The sequence below is a fragment of the Typha angustifolia genome, chromosome 3, assembly GCF_048772165.1.
Source record: "Typha angustifolia cultivar Huaian chromosome 3, ASM4877216v1, whole genome shotgun sequence".
Taxonomy (NCBI): Eukaryota; Viridiplantae; Streptophyta; class Magnoliopsida; order Poales; family Typhaceae; genus Typha; species Typha angustifolia.
Genome location: NC_133241.1, coordinates 2,982,157 through 3,008,510, shown reverse-complemented (window position 1 = coordinate 3,008,510; position 26,354 = coordinate 2,982,157). Strand labels below are relative to the sequence as shown.

General features: G+C 37.1%; 1 protein-coding gene across 13 annotated transcripts; it reads left to right on the top strand.

Moving 5' to 3' along the window:
• Positions 1 to 1,316: 1,316 nt before the first annotated feature.
• On the top strand, positions 1,317 to 22,465 carry LOC140779028 (uncharacterized). Of its 13 annotated transcripts, XM_073124048.1 has the most exons (6): positions 1,317 to 4,498; positions 5,824 to 6,027; positions 6,113 to 6,214; positions 9,808 to 9,927; positions 10,703 to 10,864; positions 11,069 to 11,296. In XM_073124048.1, exon 1 carries the CDS (start codon positions 1,385 to 1,387, stop codon positions 4,406 to 4,408), a length of 3,024 nt encoding a protein of 1,007 aa, XP_072980149.1. In that variant the 5' UTR covers positions 1,317 to 1,384; the 3' UTR covers positions 4,409 to 4,498; positions 5,824 to 6,027; positions 6,113 to 6,214; positions 9,808 to 9,927; positions 10,703 to 10,864; positions 11,069 to 11,296. The 13 variants fall into 13 exon arrangements, with proteins under 13 accessions (XP_072980149.1, XP_072980156.1, XP_072980164.1 ...); XM_073124055.1 differs by lacking the exons at positions 10,703 to 10,864; positions 11,069 to 11,296 and adding an exon at positions 22,239 to 22,465; XM_073124063.1 differs by lacking the exons at positions 10,703 to 10,864; positions 11,069 to 11,296 and adding an exon at positions 20,921 to 20,939.
• The last annotated feature ends 3,889 nt before the right edge of the window (positions 22,466 to 26,354 follow it).

The following is a 26,354-nucleotide window of genomic DNA, read 5'->3' as shown; positions in this document are numbered from 1 at the left end:
AACTTTTGTTGTTTTTTTTTCTATACATTGCAAAATTTACATACTTCACCATTATAATATATATAGAAATAAATAATAATCATACAGAGTCAATTATTTAACTAATCATAATAATCTCACTACTATCTCTGATTATACTCTTACTATTTTAACTAAAAATAATTAGATAAATTTATATAGAAAAAAAGAAAAAATAATTAAGGAATAAAAGAAGAAGAAGAGGAAAATGAAGAAGGAGGAGAAGAAGAAACAATAACAAAAAAAAAAAAAACGAAATAAAGATAAAGAAAAAAATATTAATAACTTTCGTAAATACAATAACAACTTTCATTGATTTTTAATAATTTTCATTATTTTTTCTATGCATCGTAGAATTTACATACTTTACTATTATAATTTATATAAAACTAAACAATAATCATGTAGAGTCATACTTTTGGTTATTTAACTAATTATAATTATCTCACCACTATCTCTAATTAATCTTTGCCTTTATTAATTAAAAAGTAATTAGATAAATTTGTATAGAGAAAAAAAAAGAATGATTAAGAAATAGAAGAAAAAGAATAAACAATAATAGGAAAAGAGTAGATGAAAAAGATGAAAAAATATTAATAACTTTCATAAATATAATAACAATTTTTATTGACTTTTAACAACTTTCGTTTTTTTTTCTATATATTACAGAATTTATATAATTCATCATTTTAATATATATTAAAAATAAATAATAATCATACAGAGTCATACTTTTAGTTATTTAATTAATTATAATTATCTTAACTAATCTCTTACTGTATTAATTAAAGAGTTATTAGATAAACTTATATAGAAAAGAAAAGAATTATTAAGAGATAGAAGAAGAAGAAATAATAACAGAAAAAAATAAAGAAAAAGAAGAAAAAATATTAATAACTTTCATAAATATAATAAAAACTTTTATTAATTTTTAATAAATTTCGTGAAATTTCTAACGATTTCATTGCTGCTCATTTTGCTTGCTGTAGTTTTATTAATATTTACAAGGAGTGTAACAAGACAGTGATTGAGCAACATGCTACATTAGACTTAACCATTCTTTGAGCTGGGATGGAGGGGACTGACCTCATCCTCCCTAGCCGAAGCATAATATATTATCATACATTTTGACATTTCCGAGTACTGTCTCGCTGATCATGTGTAAATAATAATTAGCCGAGCTATCAGCTCCTCTTTTTAGTGTGTAAACAAAAATACCTTCGCTGCCTTCGGCCCGTCAACTTATCACAAGTAGTTCAGTTTATACCCCACTTTATTGCCACCCCTAGCCCCCTGAAATAGCCTAAACCAGAAAACAACTTCGCCATTTTCAGCGCTCTTTCCCCCTCCACCCCTCACCACCACCATGAAACCCTTCAAACGATTCAAAAACCTCTCTTACTCCACTCCCGGCCCCTTCCAATCCCTCTCTTCTCTCTTCCTCTCTCCATCCTCCTCCACCTCCTCCTCCTCCTCCTCCTCCTCTTCGTCTTCTTCTATGCAAAACCCTTCTCCTCAATCTCGCCGATTCCAAGCTCCTCAACACACCAAATCTCCAATCCCACCTTCAAAAGCTCACCTCTACGCCTCCTTCTTCTGCGGTCTCATCCAAACCTACCTCTCCTGCTCCAAATTCTCCGACGCCACCAATGCCTTCCGTCGCATGCGAAATCTCGGATTGAATCCAACTCTTCATTCTTGGAATCGGCTTCTCTTCAAGTTCAACTCGTCTGGATTGGTCTCCCAGGTACCGGCCCTCTACGATGAGCTTATTCGATGCCGTAATAAAGGCAATCATTTTACCCACAATGTCTTGATCCATTCCTACTGCAAAATGGGAATGTTAGACGCTGCTGTAAATTTGCTTAGAACGGTTGAAATTGATACAGTGAGCTATAATACTGTGATTTGGGGGTTCTGTGAACAAGAGATGGCTGAATTGGCAGTTGGGTTTTTGTCAGAGATGGTAAAGAAGGGGGTAGGATTTGATACCATTAGTTTCAATACTTTAGCTATGGGTTTATGCCAAAAAGGATTGGTAGATAAAGCTGAGTCTTTGATCGAGATGTCTGCTCTAGGAGGAACATGTAGAGATGTCATTGGGTTCAATACGTTGATAGATGGGAATTGTAAGCTTGCAAAGATGGATGGAGCTACTAAATTGGTGGAGAGCATGAAGAGGGAGAGTATTTTGCCTGATATCATTAGCTATAACACTCTTATTGATGGCTTTTGTAGAATTGGGGAGTTTGGTATGGCCAGAAATCTGATGGATGAGGGGAATTTAAATTTGGAGTCAAATGTTATAACTCATACGGCTTTCATAGGTGAATATTGTAGAAGGAAAGGGCTAGATGAGGCATTCTTACTGTATGAAGAGATGGTTAAGGGTGGTATCTTGCCAGATGTTGTTACTTATAGCTCTCTTATCAATGGACTGTGCAATAGTAGTAAGCTTTCAGAAGCTTATGCCCTTCTTAGGGAGATGGAGAAGATGGGTGTTGCTCCTAATCATGTCACATACTGTAATCTCATTGATTGTTTTCTTAAGAATGGAAAGACTAGGGAGGCGTTTGCTCTTCTAGGTGAAATGGTTGCTCGAGGTATTGTTATGGATTTGGTTTTATATACAGCTTTAATGCATGGGCTATTCAGAAAGGGAAAGATGGATGAAGCAAAGGACATGTCACACCTGATTTCATCCCATAGGATCATTCCTAAGAATGTTTTCTATTCAGCATTGATTGATGGATATTGCAAAGCAGTAGATATGGATAATGCGGAACAGTTATTGCTGGAAATGCAGGAAAAATCTATTAATCCAAATGTTGTCACTTACTCTTCCATCATCAATGGCTACACCAAAAAGGGACTGGTTGTTAACGCTATCGATGTTATCAGAAAAATGAAAGAAAGAGACATCCCTCCAAATGTTGTAACCTATGGAACTCTGATTAATGGTCTCTTTAAGGTGGGGAAACAAGAAGCTGCTCTTGCCATATACAACGATATGCTACAAGAAGGTATTGAAGCCAACAATTTCATACTGGATGTGTTAGTAAATGGCTTAAGGAAACACAACAGGATGGAAGAAGCAGAATTGCTATTCAAAGATATGACAAAGAAAGGTCTCTTGCCAGATTGTGTTAACTACACCTCTTTAATGGATGGCCTCTTCAAAATCGGGAGCATGTCTGCTGCTTTCAAAGTGGGGCAAGAAATGATGGCGAGAAAAATAGTGCCTGATGTTGTTGTCTATAATGTCTTTATAAATTGCCTTTTCATGCTTGGGAAGTCTGGAGAAGCAACATCTTTCTTCAAAGAAATGAAAAACATGGGCTTAACTCCGGACCATGCAACATTTAACACTATGATTGCTGCACACTGCAGGGAGGGAAGAGTAGATAAGGCTCTTCAGGATTATAATGAAATGAAGAGCTCTGGTATAATGCCTAATCTCATCACATATAATACCTTAATCAGAAGTCTCTGTGAGGCCGCAGATGTAGAAAAAGTGAACCATTTGTTGAAAGAAATGTCTGCTTCTGGTTTCTCTCCTAACCCTTCTACTCACAGGAAAGTGTTGAAAGCATGCTATAAAAGTGGGAGGCAAGAATTAATTTTACAAATGCACAAGAAGATGATCACGATGGGACTTTCTCCTGACATTTCTGTTTATAATACCCTTATTCATATTCTATGTACATATGGGATGACAAGAAAAGCTACTTATGTTTTGAATGATATGTTGGGAAGAGGGATTTCAGCAGATACTATTACATTTAATGCTCTTATACTTGGACATTGCAAGAGTGGGCATCTAGAGAAAGCCTTTGCTACATATTCTCAGATGCTTCTGGAAGGTCTAATGCCAAACATTACAACTTACAACACATTATTAGATGGACTTTCATTTGCTGGAAGGATCAATGAAGCAAATAAGGTACTCAATGAGATGGAGAACAAGGAATTGGTCCCCAATAATGTCACGTACGATATATTAGTAACTGGCCATGGGAAACAAAGCAATAAAAAGGAAGCTATAAGACTGTACTGTGAAATGGTGACTAAAGGTTATGTTCCTAAAGTAAGAACATATAATGTTCTTATAAGTGATTTTGCAAAGGTAGGAATGATGAACCAAGCTAGAGAGCTATTTAATGAAATGAGGCAGAGAGGTGTATCACCTAGTTCTGCAACATATAATATCCTAATAAGTGGGTGGTCGAAACTTCCAAATGGAGCTGAGGTGAAAAGACTGCTCAAAGAGATGGAAGAAAGAGGATTTGCTCCTGATGAGACTACAATAAATTTCCTTTCCAGTGCATTTTCAAGACCAGGGAAGAAGAGGAAAGCTCGCAGTCTGCTCAAAAGATTGTATAAAGTTTGAAATGGTGAAAAAAAGGAACTTCCTTTATTATGTCAACAAAGACATGTTGAGAAAAGGTTTACTCCAGAACCACAGCTAGCACAGTATGAGGTACAGTAAAATGGTGACATTTGCATTATCAGAAAATAACTTCTTCTAATATTTACTAACATGAGTAGGTTTGGACTATCAAACACAGAGTCAGCTGTCGGTTTAAGAAATAAGAATTAACAAATCTCTAATTAACTGAGACCGGTTCCCACAATTTCCTGCTGCTAGACCTTTCAATACAAAAATTTAGCTACTATTATTGGGAGGAAATATTATAAATGGTGATATCGATAGGTTAAGGTTACTAGAAATAGGGTTCATTGCTGAAAGAGTTTTACAAGGTTTTAATTTAGTTCAAGATTGTGATGTGCCCCACCTCATTAATCTTTGACCTCTCTGCTGGGTGAATCTTCATAGCTTTATGCTGCTTGGTTTACAGGATATGGATGTTTCCAGATGTCAAAGAGTGGATAAAGAATCCTGTAATAGCTTCTTGAAAGTTGATGTTAGAAACTGATGCTAAGCACATGGCTTCGCACTTCAGGGAATCATTATTTGCAATAAAACATGATGAGGGAATCAGTAAAAGAGAAAATAAGTTTTACTTAGTCTTGTTGTTGTTATCTTTGTTATTTAGTTTTCTGTTAGTTTCTTTCAGTTCATTATATGGTCGTAGTTTTTGAACCTTTAATAGATATACTAGAGGTTTCTATAGCAATTTGCTTTTACCTCCTTTATGGGGCAGAGAGAGAGATTCTCACTAATATAGTATGAAGAGATTGAGTTCTCAATATTGTTATTTCTGTTTCTGTTTTAGTCTTAACAATCAAATATAGATGACCAAGTCATCTCCAACATCAGAACATGCAGTTGATACTTTTCTAGTAATTATTAATCTTTGTAATTAGCAGAGTTTCAAAACAATAGTTGCTTTACTGTGAAGTCTTGCAGACTTGCAGCAACAACCAATACATACTCTGTAGTAATATTTTAGCTTGCCACGTGCTTGCTGGCAGTGCAGATTTGAGTCATGTAGGAAACCATTTTAAACTACTAGGTAAGACCACACATATCTTGTCTGTCCTCGCAAGGCCACACAATTGTGGTAGTCTCATGCATATCTGTTCTAAATTAACTAATCAATACAATGGCTGGAGGCTGGTTCCCTTAAATTTAGGCTAATTCTTGGAGTCAGTACAGTTTCTTTATCTATTAGACTATTAATTTGTATGATAATATTGCATTTCATATTTGATGAGCTTTACCTAATCCCTGCCAGTAATGATGCTTCTCATGAATGTCTCCTTCCTGCATGCATCAAGATCGAAAAAATTTATCATGTACTCCCAACCGCAAACCTTGAGGTTAAACCTCTCCTTTATCAGAGTTTGCAGGAAATTCATGTACTGGGTGTAATGTTGATATCCCACAAGAGTGCAGTGGAGACAAGCTTGTCAGATTCCAAAGATATTTCCTGATCAATCTAATGCTTAATGAGCTTCACGACATGGTTCTGTGATACTTTCTAGAGATGAAATGAAACCTTTGTTCGACAAGATATGTTTTTTTCTTGGGTCTTGGTCAGTGAGGTGATACAACTAGGCAAGAAACAGTCTTTATGCTATTTAATACTTTGTTTTAGCTGCATCCTTTGCTAATAAGCAATATTTGCAGGGGATGTAATGTGGCACCACCACCACCATAGGCTGGCAAGCATTCTAGTACTGGAAACAGCAGCAATTCTTGATCTTTATTCAAATAAAATTGCTTTTTAAGGTATGCAGCATTCCAAGATGAACTGAATTTTTGGGAAGTTCTAACACTAAAATGTTTATCAGTCTTTCCTTTCATTACTACTGAAGTAGTTGATTAACATACTGTCATTCACTTTTAGTACTGCTATTGTTTCACTCCTTGCTTTGATTATGTTAGACATTTTGGTCCGATTATTCTCTTAAAGTCCCTGCTTGTATTTTGTTTAATCTATCTCTATAAAGTACGGATACAAGCTACGGATATACAATAATATGGATACGGGGATACTCAACTTCTTAAAAGCAAGATATGGATACGGTATGAATTCACCAATAAATAATATATTTTCAATCTATTATCAACTAATATAACATATGGTAAAAAAGGATAACATAAAAGGAAAGAAAGCTACATATTTAGTATCTACATTCCTAAAACTTTAGAATAATATTGTAATAAAAACTGATGTGAAACTCAGAGTGTTAGCAAAAAATTAAAACCTAATTTACCTATTCATCTACAACTAATTTGGATCTTAAATAGCTTTCAAATTATATGTTTAATTCATAATCAAATAAAAAAAATATTAAAGCACCATGAATAACACACAAAAATTAGTATATATGTTTTGTATTACTTATTAGCACAAAAAAAAAAAAAAGATTAGACGATTAAGAAATGTATCAAAGTTGTACCAAAGCCATATCCCATCGTTTCGAAGCCGTATTCCGCCATATTGGAGCCATATCAAAACTATATTGGGAAATTAAAAAATTAAAAATATTATTTTTTAATTTAGATACTCCTCTAATTGTATTTATATCGAGGCCTGTCGAGGTCTTATACATATTGAATAGTGGTATGAGGGGCAACGAGGTATTCGTGCTTCATGGATCCACTTTAATCAATGTCCTAGAGGGACACATGGTCACGAAATGTTGACATCCAATGTCATGCCCTAATTTGGGAGCACAATGACCGCAAATTTTTAAAATAAAATCAGAAAACATGAAAGCCCAAATGAGAATTAGATTCTAAGCAAAAATTAACACAGTGAAAATGTGTCACGACTTGAAATTTGAATTATGTCAGGCTATGTAAAGAAGAAAGTTATGCAAAGGAAAGGGCGATTAGGGCTGAGATGAATGAGGAGGGAAAATACTTAGATGATAGAAATATGGTATTCTTAGACTCAGACGAGGAGGGAGAAAACTCAGACACAATCGGTAAAGGAGGGGAAATTGCAGTATTTTGATCAACCGTTGAGCCTTTCTAGTCGATTATTCTCTAAGAAACCTATTGAATTGCCTTTCATGAGTACTTTAACCTTAACTTCAATAATATACTTAGAGTGTGCTTTGGACATGTACATTATCATCTAAAATTGTATATAGTTATTAGAGTGTGTTTTAGAACATGCCATATATACATTTGCACTAATAAATGTAATAAATAAGTGGAATATAATTTAATATCTAATATTAGTTACATCATTTTACAATTAAGCATCAACTAATATGGAATAACCGCAACAATAATAATGACACTAACATTTGTGTAATTTAATTTAACATAAAATTTATTATAATTGTGAAAAGTGGAATACAAACAGAAAGAATGTGATTAATATTGATTACTTCAATTAATAGTAAAGAGTTATTTATAATGAAATAATTTAAAAACTAAAAAAACCAAAGATACCAATAAATAGGGCCCACAATTCAACCTCATATCTAGGTGTAGGGAGGCCAAATACCAAATTACGTGAGAGAAGAGAAAGAAGAATGAAGAAGAATGAAGAAGAGGTGGAAGATGCCATGTAGTTTACTATTCCCATCAACTAGCCAATGATGAACCACGAGGAAGGTGTCAAAGCTTTGTGTGAAATTGGGGAGTGTACTTGGCCAAAAGTGTGGGATCGATGACGATAATGATTGAAAGTGAGACCCAAATATATCGGGAGAGCTCACATGGTAAAGACTAATGAGGTTTAGAAAGCCGGTGAAGGGTACTGACATGATGATGACAATAATGAGAAGCTCCTTGGGTAGACACGAGGTCGATTGAAGGTCATCGACTGGCGATGGCAAAGCAAACCAAACAAAAATGAAATTAAATAGGAAAGGAGATAGAGCACTTACTAGTCGATCGAAACATGTGCTTGGTGAGATCTGTTAATGCCCAGTTGTTCATGGTCTCCGTCAAACACTTACAAGCGAAAGAGTGATGGGAGAAGAGAATAAGACGAAGTTGGAAGGAGGAAAAAACGGAGGCCATTGCGATTATAAAGAGGGAGGAAAAGAGGTAGGGTTTGGTTAGAGGTGAGTTGGCAGCAATCGGCTATCCTGGGGGCAATTACATGAATAGTAATGCAATTTTGAAATGAAATATGTAGAGGAAAGACTTTGGCGCTGTTATATGTGGAGCAGATTACTTTGCATCTTTGTTTGCATGTCAAAGAAAAATGTGCAATATGACTTGTGAGAATTATTCAAAGAGAATATGATTCATACAGCTTACTATTTAGTTGGAGTATATATTGCCTCAATAAGTCTTGTAGTATGCAAACATGGCATAATTGGTTTCTTAGCTTTCTATAATGTGACACTTGTAAAAATATGATGACTTCTGTGTCCCTTGAACTCTTTTTCTCATTTTCTTTTCAATGTAAGGAGAACATGAAAGTTATGAGAACCCACAAGAAAGTTGTATTGTTAGTTTTGAGAGTTTGTATTTGGGAAATACTTTGATCTCTAGAAAGAAGAGGAAACAATTGTGCCATTTGTTACGAACCAGATTTGGACCGATTGGACGTAAGAAGATTGTGATTGTGGTGGTAGCCTCGTGAGTTAGGATTTCAGTGGTTTTAATTTTATAAGAATTCGACGTCTGGATGAAAAGATATTAATAAAATAGTAGAGTAAAGTCAAATAGGACAGAACGGTAGATAACTGATATTGTGGCAGTCGTTGGAGGGTGGCGGACGATCAAGAGTGGTGGTGGATGGTCGTAAAGTAGGGCAGTTGCTGGTGTAGGAATATAGTTAAGGTTTGGATGATCGGGATACTTCTACGGCTATGATTTACTCCTAGAAAAATAAAAACGATCTAACAGCTATGGTAAAAAATAAAGACGAAAATAATGATTTAGCTAAACTCAAATTCATTGATGGATAATTATTAACATACGTCCACTCCTATTTATAGGAGTAAAAATCCCTAGCGAATCGAATCTATATACGGATTATCTAATTTATTTAAAATTCAAAACAAGAAGATAAAGCTAACTAACTAACTCAAGTTGATTCGACTAGCCTAACCCACATGATCGGATCATAACACCATTATGATGATGATCTTGTAAAATAGAGCAAATGGTCCTGGAGGTTTTTTTTTTGTTCTCGAAAAAAAGTGTTTGAGCAGGTATTCATTCTGAAAGAAGCATTTGGCTGACATATCTGTTTTGTGATACTGGATTATGTATTCTCTAATTTCTGAATTTTGTTCCACACTTCCATGGCAGAATCTACTACTTCTTAATATCCAATGTCTCTGTTCTATGTGGTTCTTTAGCTTGTAGAGATCCTCTACTAAATACATTTCCATGCATCAAAGGTTTCATGGAGAAGTACAGGTGTAGTATGAAGCCTTATCTGCATTGCTGGAGAGGATCTCCATTCACTACAGCTGGGAAATCCTGAGCTACCATGATATTATTTCTGTGTGGCAACTAAGGTATGTTCAATTTGCTATCATCTACCATTAGAAGCTCTTCAAGTGGTTTTGTTCACTTCTTTGCATAGTCGGTCATGGGTATCTCTGCGTTTTAAAGATAGTTATTCTAATTGAGTCATTAAAATATCTTCTAATCCATCCATATAGAGTGTGCAAAGTAATATACTGGACTGGTGTTATCTTTTTTGGTGACTAGTCTTATAAATTTTCATGACATCCTTTTGCTTAGTTTCTAGTTTCTTGTAGGAAAATAATAGTTGTGGTACCTGAGCTAACATTTTATGCCCGTGGTTGAAAAAATAAGCAAAGCTGGAGGGGCTCATGTGGCAATGCATGCCACTATTGTAGCAACAAGTGGGGGAATAAGTTATTTGCTTAGCAATTCGATTGAATGCTTGGTAGTGTGGCAACAACAAATGATGTATCCAAATCTTTCACTCTTTGTTTTCCATTAATCAGTAATTGTAAGTTTTGGAAGATGAGGATGAAGAAAATTCACTTGTTGGATACTGTTGAGAATGATCTTGTAGAACCAGATTCTTTCAGTTTGTACGAAGATGAATTGAGAGGCTAATGGATAATGCTCCATTGGTTAAAAGGCTTATCTTGTATAGTTGTCACCATTTTTCCAATAATTTGCTACAGCTCATGAAAAGTAACACAATAGAATATTCTGAAGACTAGATGTCAATTATCTAATAAGATCATTTCTGTGAATCTTCAAGATTTCCTTATTGAATTTGGAGCTTGTTTACAAAAAATCGAGAATCCATAGGTCTCTGCTTGGAGGTACAATATTGTCAGTCAAATAAGTGTGTACTAGGAGAAAGCAATACAAATTGGATATCTAGGAGCTATGGAAGAACGGTGAGAGGAGGCGATTTGGCGTTGGGGGATTCTTCAACTCTGGCACTTCTTCCTCCCTTAACTGTACGAGGTGAGATTTCACCCCTCTTGTTCTTCTGATAGACGTCATGCCAATACCACTTTCTGAGGTCGCATTATTGGCTTATGTTAATTCTTCTCTGGCTATCGGAGATGAAAATGAGACTCTTAACAAGGCTGGTAGTTCGATTGGGAGTTCCCCTCATTACAATCCTCCATCGAGAGTGTAATAACCATATTATTCTTCACGATGAAGATTGATTATCTGGCGAAGTCCCTGACGACAAGGATCAATCATCCTGCAAAGGTGTTGCGGCTTGTCGAACTTCCATTATAGCTTATGCCAGCAAAGGCTTTATCACAAGCAATCACAACCACCGAAAATCTCTATGACCATTGCCATTTATAGAAAAAGACAGAATTACTCTTACAAAGAAACTTATGTAATCCCATTCCAAATATACTACAATAGATTAAACATTTTCTATTTATTTTTTTATTCCTTGTCTTTATTATTTCAGTAATTGTGATCTTCATCTATCTATTTATAGAGTCAAATGCTAACATCATTCTTATCCATCTTCTTTTCTTCTATTTTTTTTTTCTCTGTTCAAAATAATCCTCAATCAATAATGTTGACTGTATTCAACGTGGCAAATTTTGTTACCCTATGATTGAATCATGATAACTATCCTTTGTGGAAAGAGAGAGTTCTTTTTTCGCTCAGAGCCATGATCTTGTGGGAATTCTCACTGGATCGCAAGTGCGCCTAATGAGTTCATTGGTTTTAGTCTTAAAGCCTCTCATGATGGACCTATAGCAACAAATCCTGATTTTACTACTTGGCGACAAAACAATGGAATGCCTTTTGGACGGATAATTGGAACCCTAACTGAAGTACACTAGGCCTTGTGGTTGGTGTTGACACAACATCAAAGATTTGGAGAACGCTTTAAGAATCCTACACCCAATCTTCTCAAAAAAGAGAGTTCCAACTCTGCCAAGAATTAGACTGATTGCCTAAGACTTCTGAACTTTCTCTAGATGAATACTTTCGCAAAATTAAAGGTACTTGTGATAGTTTGGCTAGAATTTGAAACCATGATAATAAAAAAAAAGGTCAAATATATTTTACTCTCGGTACTTATGTTTAAAATCACTTTACTCTCTTGTACTTTAAAAAGTCTCAAATCAGTCCTATATTTATGACTAAAATAAAACTGTTAGTTTCTTTTGTTAAACTTAACTGAATAACGTCAAAATAACCAAAATGCCCCTATCATGTTTGTTAGAGAAGACACGTAGATTTTAATATAATATAGCAAAATTATCAAAATTGCTATGGTAGTTGATTATATTTAATAGAAAAACTAATATTCTCACTTTAGTCATAAGCACGGAGACTGATTTGAAACTTTTTGAAGTATAGTGAGGTAAAATAATTTTAGATATAAGTATAGAAAGGGCAAAATGCATTTAACCCTAAAGAAAAAAGTCATCTTCTTATTCAATGGACTTGGTGCACAATATTAAAGCTTTATTACTACAATGCTTAAACCACCTATGCCATCGTATAGTGAAGTTGTTCCTCTTTTTCACGGATTTTAAATTCGTCACAATGTTCATACGGTTGAGCTAAACAACCATGTTGCTTAAGCAATAAACATAAAGCTCTGTATACCAACAATAGCAAAGGTGGAGGCAAGAACAATCAACACATTTTTTTCTTCAAAGAGTAAGCGTTTCTATCATCAAAATGCTTGTGCTCCTACATGATAGTCCCTGTGCAATTCTCCTCTCCCGTCTCTTCCAAATAGGAACAACAACAAAGATGCAAATATTCTGAGATGCTAGATCTATCACAAATATGGACTAATGCCCTTAAAAGTAGGAGCACAAGCATTTTGTCATACCAAGACAATTTAAGCCTCATGAATGATATTTTTTGGCCTAGGTATGTCTTAGTATTTTTTGATGACATTTTAGTGTATAACAGGATTGAAATAGAGCATTGGCAGCATTTGAAGAATGTGCTGAATTTATTGAAGCAAAACCAGCTGAAGATTAAGAAGTTCAAGTGCCTATGGAGAGTACCATAAGTGGAGTATTTAAGCCACATCATCTTAGCAAAAGGTGTAGGGACGGATCCTCGAAAGGTAGCATGCATGATTGCTTGGCCGATCCCTACTACCACCACAGGATTGCGATGATTTTTAGGGCTGATCGGGTATTATTACCGCTTTATCGCTGAGTATGATATGATCACTACTCCCCTCACTTCTTTGCTGAGAAATGACTCTTTTAGAAGGACGAATGGAACCACTATAGTGTTTGAAAAATTGAAAAATAGCAATGACAACGACGCTCGTTCTAGCTCTACTGGACTTCACTAAAAAGTTCATTGTGGAATGTGATGCATCAGGAGTTGGCATAGGAGTTCTATTAATACAAGGAGGGCGTCCCATAGCCTTTCTTAGCAAGGCTTTATCACAAAAATCCCAGTAATTATCGACCTATGAGAGAGAAAGATGTTGGCAATTCTATATACGATGACAAAGTGGAGGCCTTATTTGATTGATAGGTGATTCATTATCCAAATCGATCAAAAGAGCCTTCCATACTTTATGAGACAACGTATTCACACTCCGGCATAGTAGAGATGGGTCACAAAATTATTGGGGTATGATTATGAAATTTAATACAAGAAAGCAACGGAAAATAGAGCAACGGAGGCACTATCATGCCAACTCGAAACCGCTAAGCTTGCAGCCTATTCTTCTCCCACTTTTCCTTTTTCTTGATGAGCTAAGGTATGCATGTACGTCTGACCTAGATGTTTTGAGATTATTATATGAGGTGTTGGATGATCCGGAGCACCATCTAAGATTAGAGAATCAGTTAGACCCCGGATGCATTTGAGTGCTCGCAAATGATGGATTGCAGTAGAAATTCTTGGAGCACTTCCACCAAATTCTAAAGACTGGTCATGAGGGTGTCTTGAGGACTTATAGGAGGATATCTCAGAGTTGCACGTGGCCAAGATTGAGGCGAGATGTGAGGAGTTTTGTCCGTGCTTGCAAAGTTTGTCAAAGGGCTAAGATAACTACATTAAAACCGATTGGATTACTACAGCCTCTACCAATATCGGATTGTGTTTGGGTAGACATTTCTACGAATTTCATAGAGGGTCTTCTACTAGTATGTGGTTATTTTGTTCTTTTTGTGGTGGTTATCAGATTAAGTATGCGCACTTTTCTGCATTGTCACATTCATTTTCAACCAAGTCCGTGGCTAAAATTTTTTTGTTAGAGATATTGTTCGGTTACATGGCATGCCACGCACGCTTGTTTTGAATCGTAATTGCGTATTTATGTGCGACTTTTGGATGGAGTTTTTTTAGATTATGGAGGACTCGATTGAACTTCAGTTCGGTCTACCATCCATAGACGGACAACCAAATTGAGGTGGTCAATTGAGGCATTGAGTAGTACTTACGGTGATTTGTTGGAGAGATGCCAAGATAATGGTTGAAGTTCTTACTGTGGGTGGAGTGGGCTTACAACACCGCCTACTACAGCAGCATTGGCATGACTCCGTTCGAGGTGGTGTATGAGCACGCGGCTCCAACATTATGCGCTTATAATTCAGTGGCATCTGCAAATCGGACAGAGATGGACTTAGCTTTAATTGATAGAGATGCTACATTGAGGAGGTTGCGTGCTCATCTTAAACTTGCTAAAAACCATATGAAGCAAGTTTATGATCACAACCATAGGGAGTAGGAGTTTAACATCGGCAGTTGGGTGTTCATGAGGGTGCATTCGTATCGACTGGTGAACTTGCATTCAATGCGAAACCAGAAGTTAGCACATTGCTATTTCGGTCCGTTTTGGGTGTTAGAGTATATTGGTCCGGTTGTATATCGTTTGGAGCTGCCTAAGGGGTCAACAGTGCATCCTGTCTTTTATTTTTTATTACTAAGGGAGCGGATTGGAGATCATCAGGTTATTGGATCAGTTCTACCGAAGCCATTGGAGGAGATAGAGATCGTAGAGCAAACTACTATAACAAACTTAGCAAACCACCTACATCACAAAAGCATCATCATTGCGGCTAGGCAACCCCAAGAGAGGTTGCAAGGTGGCGCCCTGCTGTGGATGCACCCTATCTAATTGAACCCATCTACCATTATGCTTGAAGGTGAGGCACATATCGCTGAAATCAAAGGTCACATGCCTGAGGCTTTGCAACCATTGTGTCTCCAATACGAAGTCCGCGTTGTGGAGTGCAATCAGGTACAAGTCCATGATAAAGCTTTGAGCATCGTACCATCACCAATGGTGATGTTGAATCCCATCGTTAGCTTGGAAGTGAGTCCAATCTTTCTAACTAGCCGCTTGTCAAAGAAGTTATGTGTGCTCCCCGTGTCAATGAGGATATGCACTATATACTTCCTTATCAAATTATCCACACGAAGGGTCTTCAATGGTGTTGCAAATTCGGTGTAGGCGTGGAGAAAAATGCCCGTTCTAATCTCCTCTGCCTTAGTCTCCTCTACCTCGATCTACCACTGCTCATCTATCATGTCCTCCGCAACACCCTCATCATCAATAGGATCGTCCTCCTCGGCTTCCCTATCTATAAGCATCACTGAACCGGTTTGTCGCGCACAACGATAACCTGGCCTGAACTTCTCGTCATATTTAAAATGCAACCCCTTGGCCCTTTGCTCCACCACATGGGCAAGTGTGAAAGTCCGTATAGGGGCCCTAGGAACTGTCTTCACATATGAAGAAGTGCGAAAAATAGATCATGGTCCAATTGTATCCGAGAGGGTCCTTGGTGGGTAACCCGAGCCACTAGGGCCGCCCTATTTCATCTCCTGCTTGTTAACCCATGGTTGCTTCGTATGCCCTTTAGTACTCGATGTTTGTCTTCCATAAGCAAGGAGCCTTCCATTGCTTGCCCCAAGTTTAGCGATTGCAAGGCACGTACATTAGCTTGAATTTCTTCCCTCAATCTAGCACTAAAGGTGATTTTGAGTTCCTGGTCTGTTAAGGTAGTACACAACAACTAGATACCCATTTGAACTCTTCTTGGTAAGCCATCACCGTTGTCTTCTGGATAGTCTTTATCAATGTCTAAATTTTTGTGAGGGGAGTGACAAGTGGAGTTCCTTGGGCATATCATCCTAGCCCAAGCCGCTGACCCAGGGAAAGTAGCTTGCATGACGGCATGCTCGATAATAAAAGAATCCTAAGAAGCTATGAGGATTATGATACGGATTGGACCTGACTAACTCGGCTCAAAATGGATCACTTTTATTTTTGAAGAATAATGCTCTCCAACTAGGGCGTTTGAATGCCTACAGGTTGTTCGCATATATAGCAGCACTGTTTTGTGATAAGTCAAGATCTGAATTTATTGTAGAAAGCAATCCGTGCAACCGAGGAAAAATATTCACCAAATATTCTCCCGTAGTCAGCAAATTACGAAACTAAGTTGAATCAATTTGTAACTTCCTAATCTACATTTTTCGTATTTATGCCCTTCATAGATTCAAACTACAATAGGGACGAAATTACAATTTAGTGTAGATAATGGTGGTAGTGATGAGTGGGGTGGATGTTAGGGTTATGGATGATAATAGAGATGATGGTGGATGGTGGATGTTGTTAAGGGATAATAAAGATGAAGGGGGAAGAAGTGGTCGAGATCCCAAAGAAGAGAAAAGACTCGATAGACGAGGGAGATTAAAAGTTATGATAGACCTTGCCAACGATAGAGGTGGTAGGTTGGTGAAGATGGAGGAGGGAAATTAGGGTAGAAAGACTAGAAAGAACATAGAGGCAAGAAACTAATATTTCAATAGCATAATAATTTTGGCTGCCATCTACACCTTTATAGAGGCTAGCCAACAAGCCCTATATTTTTCATAATGATTTTGGCTGCCATCCACGGTTTCAAGATTCCTTTAAGATTTGAATTTATTGAAATAAGCAGTCCACGCGACCGAAGAAAAATATTCATCAAATATTTTTCCATAGTCAAAATATTACAAAACTAAGTGGAATCGATCCGTAATTCCTAATCTACGTTTTAAATATTTACGCCCTTCACATATTCGAACTACAACAGGGACGAAATTATGATTTAGTGATGGGTGGAGTGGATATTAGGGTTATGGATGATAATAAAGATGAGGGTGGATGATGAATGTTGTTAAGGGATAAAGACAAAGGGGAAGAAGTGGTCGAGATCCCCAAAAAGAGGGAGGACTCGACAAACGAGGGAAATTAGAAGTTAGGAGAGACTTTGCCAACGGTAGAGGTGGTAGGTTGGTGAAGAGGGAGGAGAGAAATTAGGGTAGAGAGACTAGAGAGAAAATAGAGAGGCAAGAAACTAATATTCCTATAGCATAATAATTTTGGCTGCTATCCACACCTTTATAGAGACTAGCCAACAAGCCCTAATAATAATAATAATAATTAACCCTAATTCTAGAAGATTCCCGCCAATCGCGTTCAAATGCACAAAATACGTTCTTTGTCGATGCGAACGCGATGTAGGCATTCGAACGCACCCGACCGCATTTGAATGCGCATTTTGCGTTCTTTTTTTTTGTGAACCTAATGCAGGCGTTCACAAATGCATTTGAACGCGCCCCCAACCGCGTTCGAATGCAATCTATAGAAAATTTATTTTAATAAAATTAAATAACTAATACAATAAGAAAAGATCCTAACTAAATGTATCAGCCCACCACACTTCCCCCACCTTATCCTCAAGGTGAAAAGTCGGAAAAATGCTCCAAAATATTAGTCTCCAACTCCCATGTCGCCTCATCGGATGGCTTGCCAAGCCACTCGACTAGAATCTCCATATCTAATCTGGTACTGTGTCACCGTTGGCTCTTAGTAAGTACACGAACTGGCTCTACGATCTCTATCTCCTCCAATGGCTCGGGTAGAACTGATCCAATGACCTCATAATCTCCCTTCCACTCCATCAGCAATGAAACATGGAAGATAGGATGCACTCTTGACCCCTCCAACAGCTCCAAACGATATGCCATCGGACTAATACGTTCTAACACCCAAAAAGAACTGAAGTAGCAATATGTTAACTTTTGGTTTCGCATCAGATGCAAGGTCACTTGTCAATTGGGTTACACCCTCACAAACACCCAACTGCCAATGTTGAACTCCTACTCCTTATGACTGCGATCATAAACTTGCTTCATACGATTTTGAGCAAGTTTAAGATGGGCATGCAACCTCCTCAATGTGGCGTCTCTATTCATCAAAGCTAAGTCCACGTCCGTCCGATCTATAGATACCACTGGATTATAAGCGCGTAATGTCGGAGTTGTACGCCCATACATCGCTTCAAATGGAGTCATGCTAATGCCACTGTGGTAGGCAGTGTTGTAAGACCACTCCGCCCACGGTAAGAACTCTAACCATCATCTCGGTATCTCTCCAACAAAGCACCTCAAGTACTGCTCAATGCCTCGATTGACCACCTCAGTTTGGCCGTCCGACTATGGATGGTAGGCCGAACTGAAATTCAATTGAGTCCACTGTAATTTAAAAAACTTCATCCAAAAGTGGCTCATAAATACATGATCACGATCTAAGACAATAGTGCGTGGCATGCCATGTAATTGAGCAATATCTCTGACAAAAATTTTAGCCACTAACTTGGCTAAAAGTGGATGTGACAATATCGAAAAGTGCGCATATTTGCTCAACCTATCAATGATTACAAAAATAACTAAATAACCATGTACTAGCGGAAGACCCTCTATGAAATCCATACAAATATCTTCACAAACACGATCCGATATAGATAAAGACTGTAGTAATTCGGTCGGCTTCAATGTTGTACTCTAATATGGTCGTCCTCTGAACCATCTTGTTTAATGTGGTAGTAAAATCTTTATATGCCGCTGTCTTAAATCTACATGTAATCCTCCTACAAAAGTTAGCCCAACTGGTAAATCTTTCACCATGAATAATCGATCGATACCAATGCAATGCCATTCCTTGGAGGTGAAAGCTTGCCATCTGGACTCTCGTATGCTCCGCTGTCCCTTGACAATCAAACTATTGCTCCATTTGAAACACCCAATTCATTGGATCACCGCCTTAGAATTTTGGAAAGTCTAAGCGTGCAATTCTCTCCCGAATAGCATTGTCGGATTCGCGAAAAATTCTAGGTTCTGGTCTGAACCTTTGTGCATGTTGATCTCCTTCTCTAAATCCTCGAGCACGTCTATCACCATCTCCGGTCAACCTCATACTCAAAGTGCCCATCTTCCTCATCAACGAAGCGCATTGGTGCCGCTTACTTCTCGGGTTTCACCACCATTGGTCTTGGGTTTTATAACGGAGGTGGGGGATGACATATAGGAATAGGTAAAAGAAGATCATTGACATTAACATGTCACACCTGGACTGTGGGGTATCGGTTCGGTATGGTCCCACTGCTGGTCCTTCTTGAGGCACCGATCTTCGTCGAGGAGATGACAAAGCCGATTGATTCATGACATATTCCTCTAAAGCATTATGATCATTCTGCATCGCGTCAACTCTATGCAGCAATGCTTGAAACATGCCACGAAGTTCATCTGCCAAGCCCATATTCACACTTATGGACGTTGGTTGACTCGGTCTTACCGTGGTCACTCCAAAAAAATCGGCCTCACGGTTAGGATTATTGTGAGTTGAGTCTTCCCTTGTTGGTGTGCTCTCCATTGGTCTTCTTGTTGACGTCATCTTCCTTATTTCAACCATTAATGGAGGTCTGAGGTTCGCTTGTGTAACAACCCAATCCCAAAAAAAAAAAAAAAAAAAAAAAAAAATTTCATGGGCACGACGCGACCGGCCACACTGTGGTCGGCCTCGTGCCCATGCCAGCTGCTCATGCAGCTTGGTGGGGCGCCACGCGCCTGCGGCCAGCTGGCCGCGGTGGGCCCTAGTGGGCCCCGGCGGGCCCCGGCGCCGCCACTACTCCTCCTCCACCGCCTTCCCTCTCTCTCTCTTTAAATCTCTCTCTATCTCTCTCTCTCTCTCTCTCTTGAGGCTCTCTCTCTATATATCTCTCTCTCTCTCTCTCGCCGAGGCCGGTCGTCGCCGTCGCCACCTCCACGAGCGCCGGTGAGCTCTTTCTCCTCCTCTCTCTTCTTCTCTCTTCTTCTCTCTCTCTCTCTCTATCTCTCTCTCTCTTTCTCTTTTTCTTACCTTGGGCTCGGGCCCGTCGCAGCCGAGCCGCCGGCGAGAGGCCGGCAGCTGGCTGGCCACCAGCTGGCTGGCCACCAGCTGCCGGTGCCCTCCCTGCCGGCCCGGGTCCGCAACCGCCTCCCTCACCTCCCCTCTTTCTTCTCTTTCTCTTCTGTTCTCCTTCTTCTTCTTCTTCTTCCTCTTCTTCTTCTTCTTCTTTCTTTCCTTCTTTCTTTCTTTCTTTTTCTCCTTCTTCCTCAGCTCCTTCTCTTTCTTTCTGCACAGTGTTGGGCTCGGCCCAACACTGTAGCAAACAGTGCTGGGCCGAGCCCAGCACTGATGGCAGATGTGTTTAATTTATTAATTAATTAGTTTATTTAGGTTATTTATTTAGGTATTTTTCTTCTTAATTAATGTAAATAGATTATTTAGACATGAACTATGTTAATAATATTATATATCCTTCAATATAATTTTATTAATGATAATTTTTATCATTAATGATTAATTAGGTATAAATATATGTAATACTTATATTTATTTATTTATTTACATATCTATTAGATTAATAGATAGATTTGTAAATTATAATTATTAGATTTATATTCTAATATTCTTATGATCTACATTTTTAGTAATTCTATTAATTTGTTATACATTATTAGTTTGTAACAAATAAGATAATGACTACATAATCCCCAATTAATCAAGATATAATTTAATTATAATTAGGCTTTTATCTATATTTATATTTTATTTATAATAAAAATCTAGCCAATTATAAAATTAAGTAGAAATTCTAAAATCTAATAAATCATCATATTTTACTCGAACGGATTATAATGGGATAAACAACTAACTTTATGTTACTTAAATATTTTCAGATTCCGAACCCCTTATTTGAGACCCCGTTGTCATTGCTAGCGAGAAGTGTCACACGGTTGATGGGCGGATGTAAGGGATACGTGGTTTGTATCTTCTGATCAGTGTGAGTAGTCTTATCCCCTAGATCCCTTTCTCAAATTAGATTATATTATATATTATGTACATGCATGTTTTGACCTCCAGTATGATTATATGACTTTATCTAGAGATGATTACCGTCGAGCATATTTTTATCATGCATGTAATTAGGCTGATCTTTGATATAAGTATGATAATGATAAATAAGGATGGTTGGAGATGATTATACTGTTATGATTTTATGTCGAGATGATTTCTAGTATGAGTGTGCATGTGATAGACTAGCGAGAGTATGCATGTGTTAGATACATGGTTGGAGACTACATTGCAGCATTTTTCTCTTGATTCCTGTTCCACCTAAATTCCTATTATGCATTGACTCGTTATTGTACTGGATATATGCATATGATCTGTCATTTAAAAAGAAAGCATGAAATATGATTGATATGATAGTTGATAGAAAGCGTGGGGATACCCGAGTAGGCGCCAGGGTTAGGGGTGCCTGGATTGATGATTATGGTCGCTGATATGCGATATCTCGTGGCCCATGTCCGAGGTCAGTTGAGTCTGTGCGCACAGACAATCGGACACATGCCGTTCGCCAGGGCATATGTGGCGAGTTATCCTCACGAGGTTTCTATCAACTATGTGGGGTGCCCGGTCTGGATGGATGTTGATACCCTTAGCGGATGGCAGGGTACGGTTATATTTGAGATACTCCTTGCGGATGGCAGAGTATGCTCGGAGCCTTCGGGCATGATGTTAAGACCGGGTACCGGGTGTTGACTGTGCACAGTGGTCTAGTATGATGATATTATACCGAGATGTCGGAGATGATCGTGATGTTGAGAAATGTATATAATTTCATTATCATCTGATTACCTGATTATCGAGTGGTCAATATTCATCACATATGATTGCATTTGATATCATAACATGGTCATGGTCGGCATGCATCATGTGTCATATTTGAGAGAGAGTTATGATGATAGATGACATGGAGATTTGTTTACTCATGGTCGAGGATTATATACTTTTATCAGTTATGACGTGTTATCTACTTTTCATTTATATATTATTGAGGACACATTCATTTACTCATTCATGACATGATACTCTTTCTGATTCATATTATCTAGTACATGATTTACTCTCTGTTTGGCATCACTGATTCGGGGTAAGATCTATTCACTGAGCCTTTTGCTCATGACTCTCTTTATTTCTTTTCTAACCCCTCAGATATGTGGTACGTGATAGTGACTTGAGAAGATATTTTAGAGTGATGATGAGGGAGCTATAGATGCGAGATGGCATAGATGATAGTTTATATAGAAATTGAGTTGTACCAGTATTTGATATTTGTACTCTTTTGTATTAGACGATGATTTGTATAATACAGGTCGAATCATAGTGTACTCTTGTATCAGTTGTTTAGTTGTATCTTGATGGTTTGTTGTGGCCTATGTGGGTCCTGCCAGATTATGTAGCGGTCTAGTGTATATTATTGTGTATTTTGATATTCATATGTTAACAGGTTTATTTGGTTAAGAGTATGATTTATTTGGTGATGGATTATGTGATCATGGATATGTTAGCAGGTGTTATTTGATGATGTCATGATTGTTTGTGCACAGGAGTGTATCTGTGCGCGACGGGCCCCGCCCGACCTGTCGCGTGCGCCGCGCGTGCCGTGTGGGCGCGTGGGCGTGCACGTGCCCGTGCCGGGCGGGGGCGTTACAGTTCAGGTGGTATCAGAGCTTAGGTTTAAGGATGATCTGGCAAACCATCAAGTATAGTAGTCGTCAATTTGGTTTAGGGTTACGCTAGTAGTCGATCTCGATGAGTTTGATATGAATTGGTTGAGATAGGAATCTAGGTTGTGATGTTAAGATTATTAAGTTTTAATACTTGTCGATATTGATAGAAATAATTTGTGATATTGGTATATTGAGAATTTATCTGAGCGACTAATGAATAGGAAGAGGTATTATTAAAATCATGTATTGATATTGATATTGAGGTGTCATAGTCTGTGGAGCATAATATTGGATATATAGAGTTGTTCATATGTTGTGATAAAGTGTAGAAATTTGTAAATATGTGGAGATATGTATTTTGTACAGAAGAATTATTATAAGTAGATTTGAAGTTATTCTGAGCAGATATAGCATATTTTTGGATTTTGATCTTTTATAGATATATTTGATATTAGAAGATTGATGTAAAGAGATATGTGCGCAGAAAGACTATTTTGATCTTTATGAGGGTTATAATTATGGATTGTGGATGGATGAGTAAGACATATGATGATTTTGTATAGTAGAAAAGAAATTATGTGTTGTGATATAGCTGATTGTAGATTGTATATAGAAAATAATTTTCAGATGACCAGTATGATAAATTATGTTTGCAAGATACTTGTGTAGTAGGTATGACATTGTGATTGTATCAATAAGATAGGTGATTTAGTAGGAATATATGTTTAACAATATTGTTAGAGGATTAATGTCTCGTTTAAACCTTTGAGTTGATTACCAAATAGGGTAATGGGTATAAGAAATATGACACAGATACAGTTATTGGTTTGTGAGTGATGTCAGTAATTGAGATGTAATGTATATCTTTCTGGATGACATGATAGTAGGTTTAGTTTAGAAGTTGCTGACTGTGTGAATTTGATTAGATAGAAAGAATGATAATGAAAGGAATTATATAGAGTGATGATAGTTGCTAAAGTTGATAGTCTCAGGATATATCTTGTATGACAGTAAAAATATATTATGGTTATTAGTTTAGTTTTGAAAATTGATTTAGAGAATAAGAATGTTATAGCCTGAAGATCGTGTATGTTGGGTGATGAATTTTAATTACAAGTATACAGACTTATTTTATTATGATTATTAGGTGATATTAATGATGTTGTAGAAGGATGTTGATGATACTATACGATTAAATTATGCAGTATATATAGTGGACTTTGTATAGAGGATGTGATAGAATATTAAATTGAGACTCTTGAAGAAATATGAGGTTTAATTGATCTAATTAGGAATGAGATATGTTGGTATAGATGTTAAATTGAGATATTATGTGTTTTGACATGTTAGTTGTTTCGATGATACTAATTGGTGAGATAATTTGATAGCGTTATTCGTAGAGCCTATAGACTTGATTATTTGTTATGACTGAGAGATGGTTTGGAAGTTGAACTAATTGCTTCATAGGACGATAATGAAAGGAATATAGAGGACTATGATATTTCATGTATAATGTATCGATGGATGTTTATTATACTACTAGATGATAAACAGATAATGATGTATAGGAAAGTGATTATATTAGCAATTGTTTAACCATTGACTTGCATGCTCGATTATTACTAGAGGTTATTGAGCAAGCCTTTTTGAATGATTAGATTGATTTAATGATTGTAAAGACTTACAGGTTTACATTTAAGTCTTAAGGTAAAGATATTTGATTGTGAGATAATGATTTCATGATTGGTTCTATTATGGTTTGTAGAAATTTGATCGTTTAATGAATTGCAAAGTTAAGGATGTGAGAATGTTGTTATCTATATTGTTGGATGTCTTCTAATCTATAGGAATCAGTTAGTGTCAGTTAGTTTATTAACAGATCATAATAGCATTATGAATTCAGGAGGTTAATCTTAGTAACTTTAGTTCATTTATAATGATTTTATGGATTTGTTTAAGATGTGTTTCTGTATTTTTTTTTAAGATCAAGTAGGATGGATTAGTATATATTGGTTTATGAATTGAATATTATATCTGTCGAGATATTGAAGAGATTATTGGATCACTTAATAGAACTCCATGGATAGTCTTTGGATCGGAATATCGATATCATTAAGCGATATTTTGGTGGATATACTAGTAGTGATGGTAATTAAATAGATAATGATCAAACTGGAATTATGTGGATCGAGGAATGAATAGTTTGGATATAGAAGTGATTGATAGAAAGATCATTATAAAGTTTATCATGTATGTTTCTTGAGATAGTTAAATCCCTTTTGATATTGCAGATTAAGAAGGAAGATAATGTGGAGAATTAGAAGAGGATATAAATTTCGGTTGAGGTTGCATTAGGATTTACATTGATAGGTCGCATTTGATGCATTGTATGTTATTCTGAAGAATGTATTATGAATACACGTTGATATTGTGGTCTTATATGGATAGGTATGATCTCTTATATTAATTTACCTAGTAATTTGTATAATAGTTTAAGCATATGAGCAGTGCACTTTAAATAAGAGAGTTTGTGCTATCGCCTAAATTTTATGAGGATATCGGATGATGCTGAGTATGTTTAGATTAGTGAGATTATTTGTCTAGAAAGAGAAGCATGAGTTAGGTATTTCTGATGTTTTTGAAATAACTTGTATTTATCGTTCTACCTGGTATTAGTGATTGTATTGAGGGATAATCCATTGTGTATGTTGATATCGGAATATATATTTAGCAGATTGGAGATAATTTACTTAAATAGGTTGTATTGTCTAATCATAGGTGATTATGGCATTACGATGCGTATTGTGGTAGTTAGCGGGAAAACCGATAAAATTGGGATAGCTTGAGGTATTTTGGAGTAGAATATGATTTACTTAATAGATGACAACACCTTTTTATATTGTAGAATGAATGTACGCTTCTTTGTAGACCAATGGTATTATTGATGTTTATAGACATGGTATAATTACCTGACTCACCTAGATCTAAAATTTTTAATTTTGTATGGGAGTTACTTGGGGTTGTGGAATGTTAAGAGTTAGTGAGTAAGTTAGTAAACGAAGTATGAGTTATTGATTTGAAAAGTAAGATTGTGTAGTTGTCGATTTGATTAGAAGGTACTAGAACTAGATTTGTAGATTTTCTTACAATACCAGTGTGATTTAAATTTCGGGGTCGAAATTTTTATAAGGGGGGAAGGAAAATGTAACAACCCAATCCCAAAAAAAAAAAAAAAAAAAAAAATTTCATGGGCACGACGCGACCGGCCACACTGTGGCCGGCCTCGTGCCCATGCCAGCTGCTCATGCAGCTTGGTGGGGCGCCACGCGCCTGCGGCCAGCTGGCCGCGGTGGGCCCCGGCGCCGCCACTACTCCTCCTCCACCGCCTTCCCTCTCTCTCTCTTTAAATCTCTCTCTATCTCTCTCTCTCTCTCTCGAGGCTCTCTCTCTATATATCTCTCTCTCTCTCTCTCGCCGAGGCCGGTCGTCGCCGTCGCCACCTCCACGAGCGCCGGTGAGCTCTTTCTCCTCCTCTCTCTTCTTCTCTCTTCTTCTCTCTCTCTCTCTCTCTCTATCTCTCTCTCTCTTTCTCTTTTTC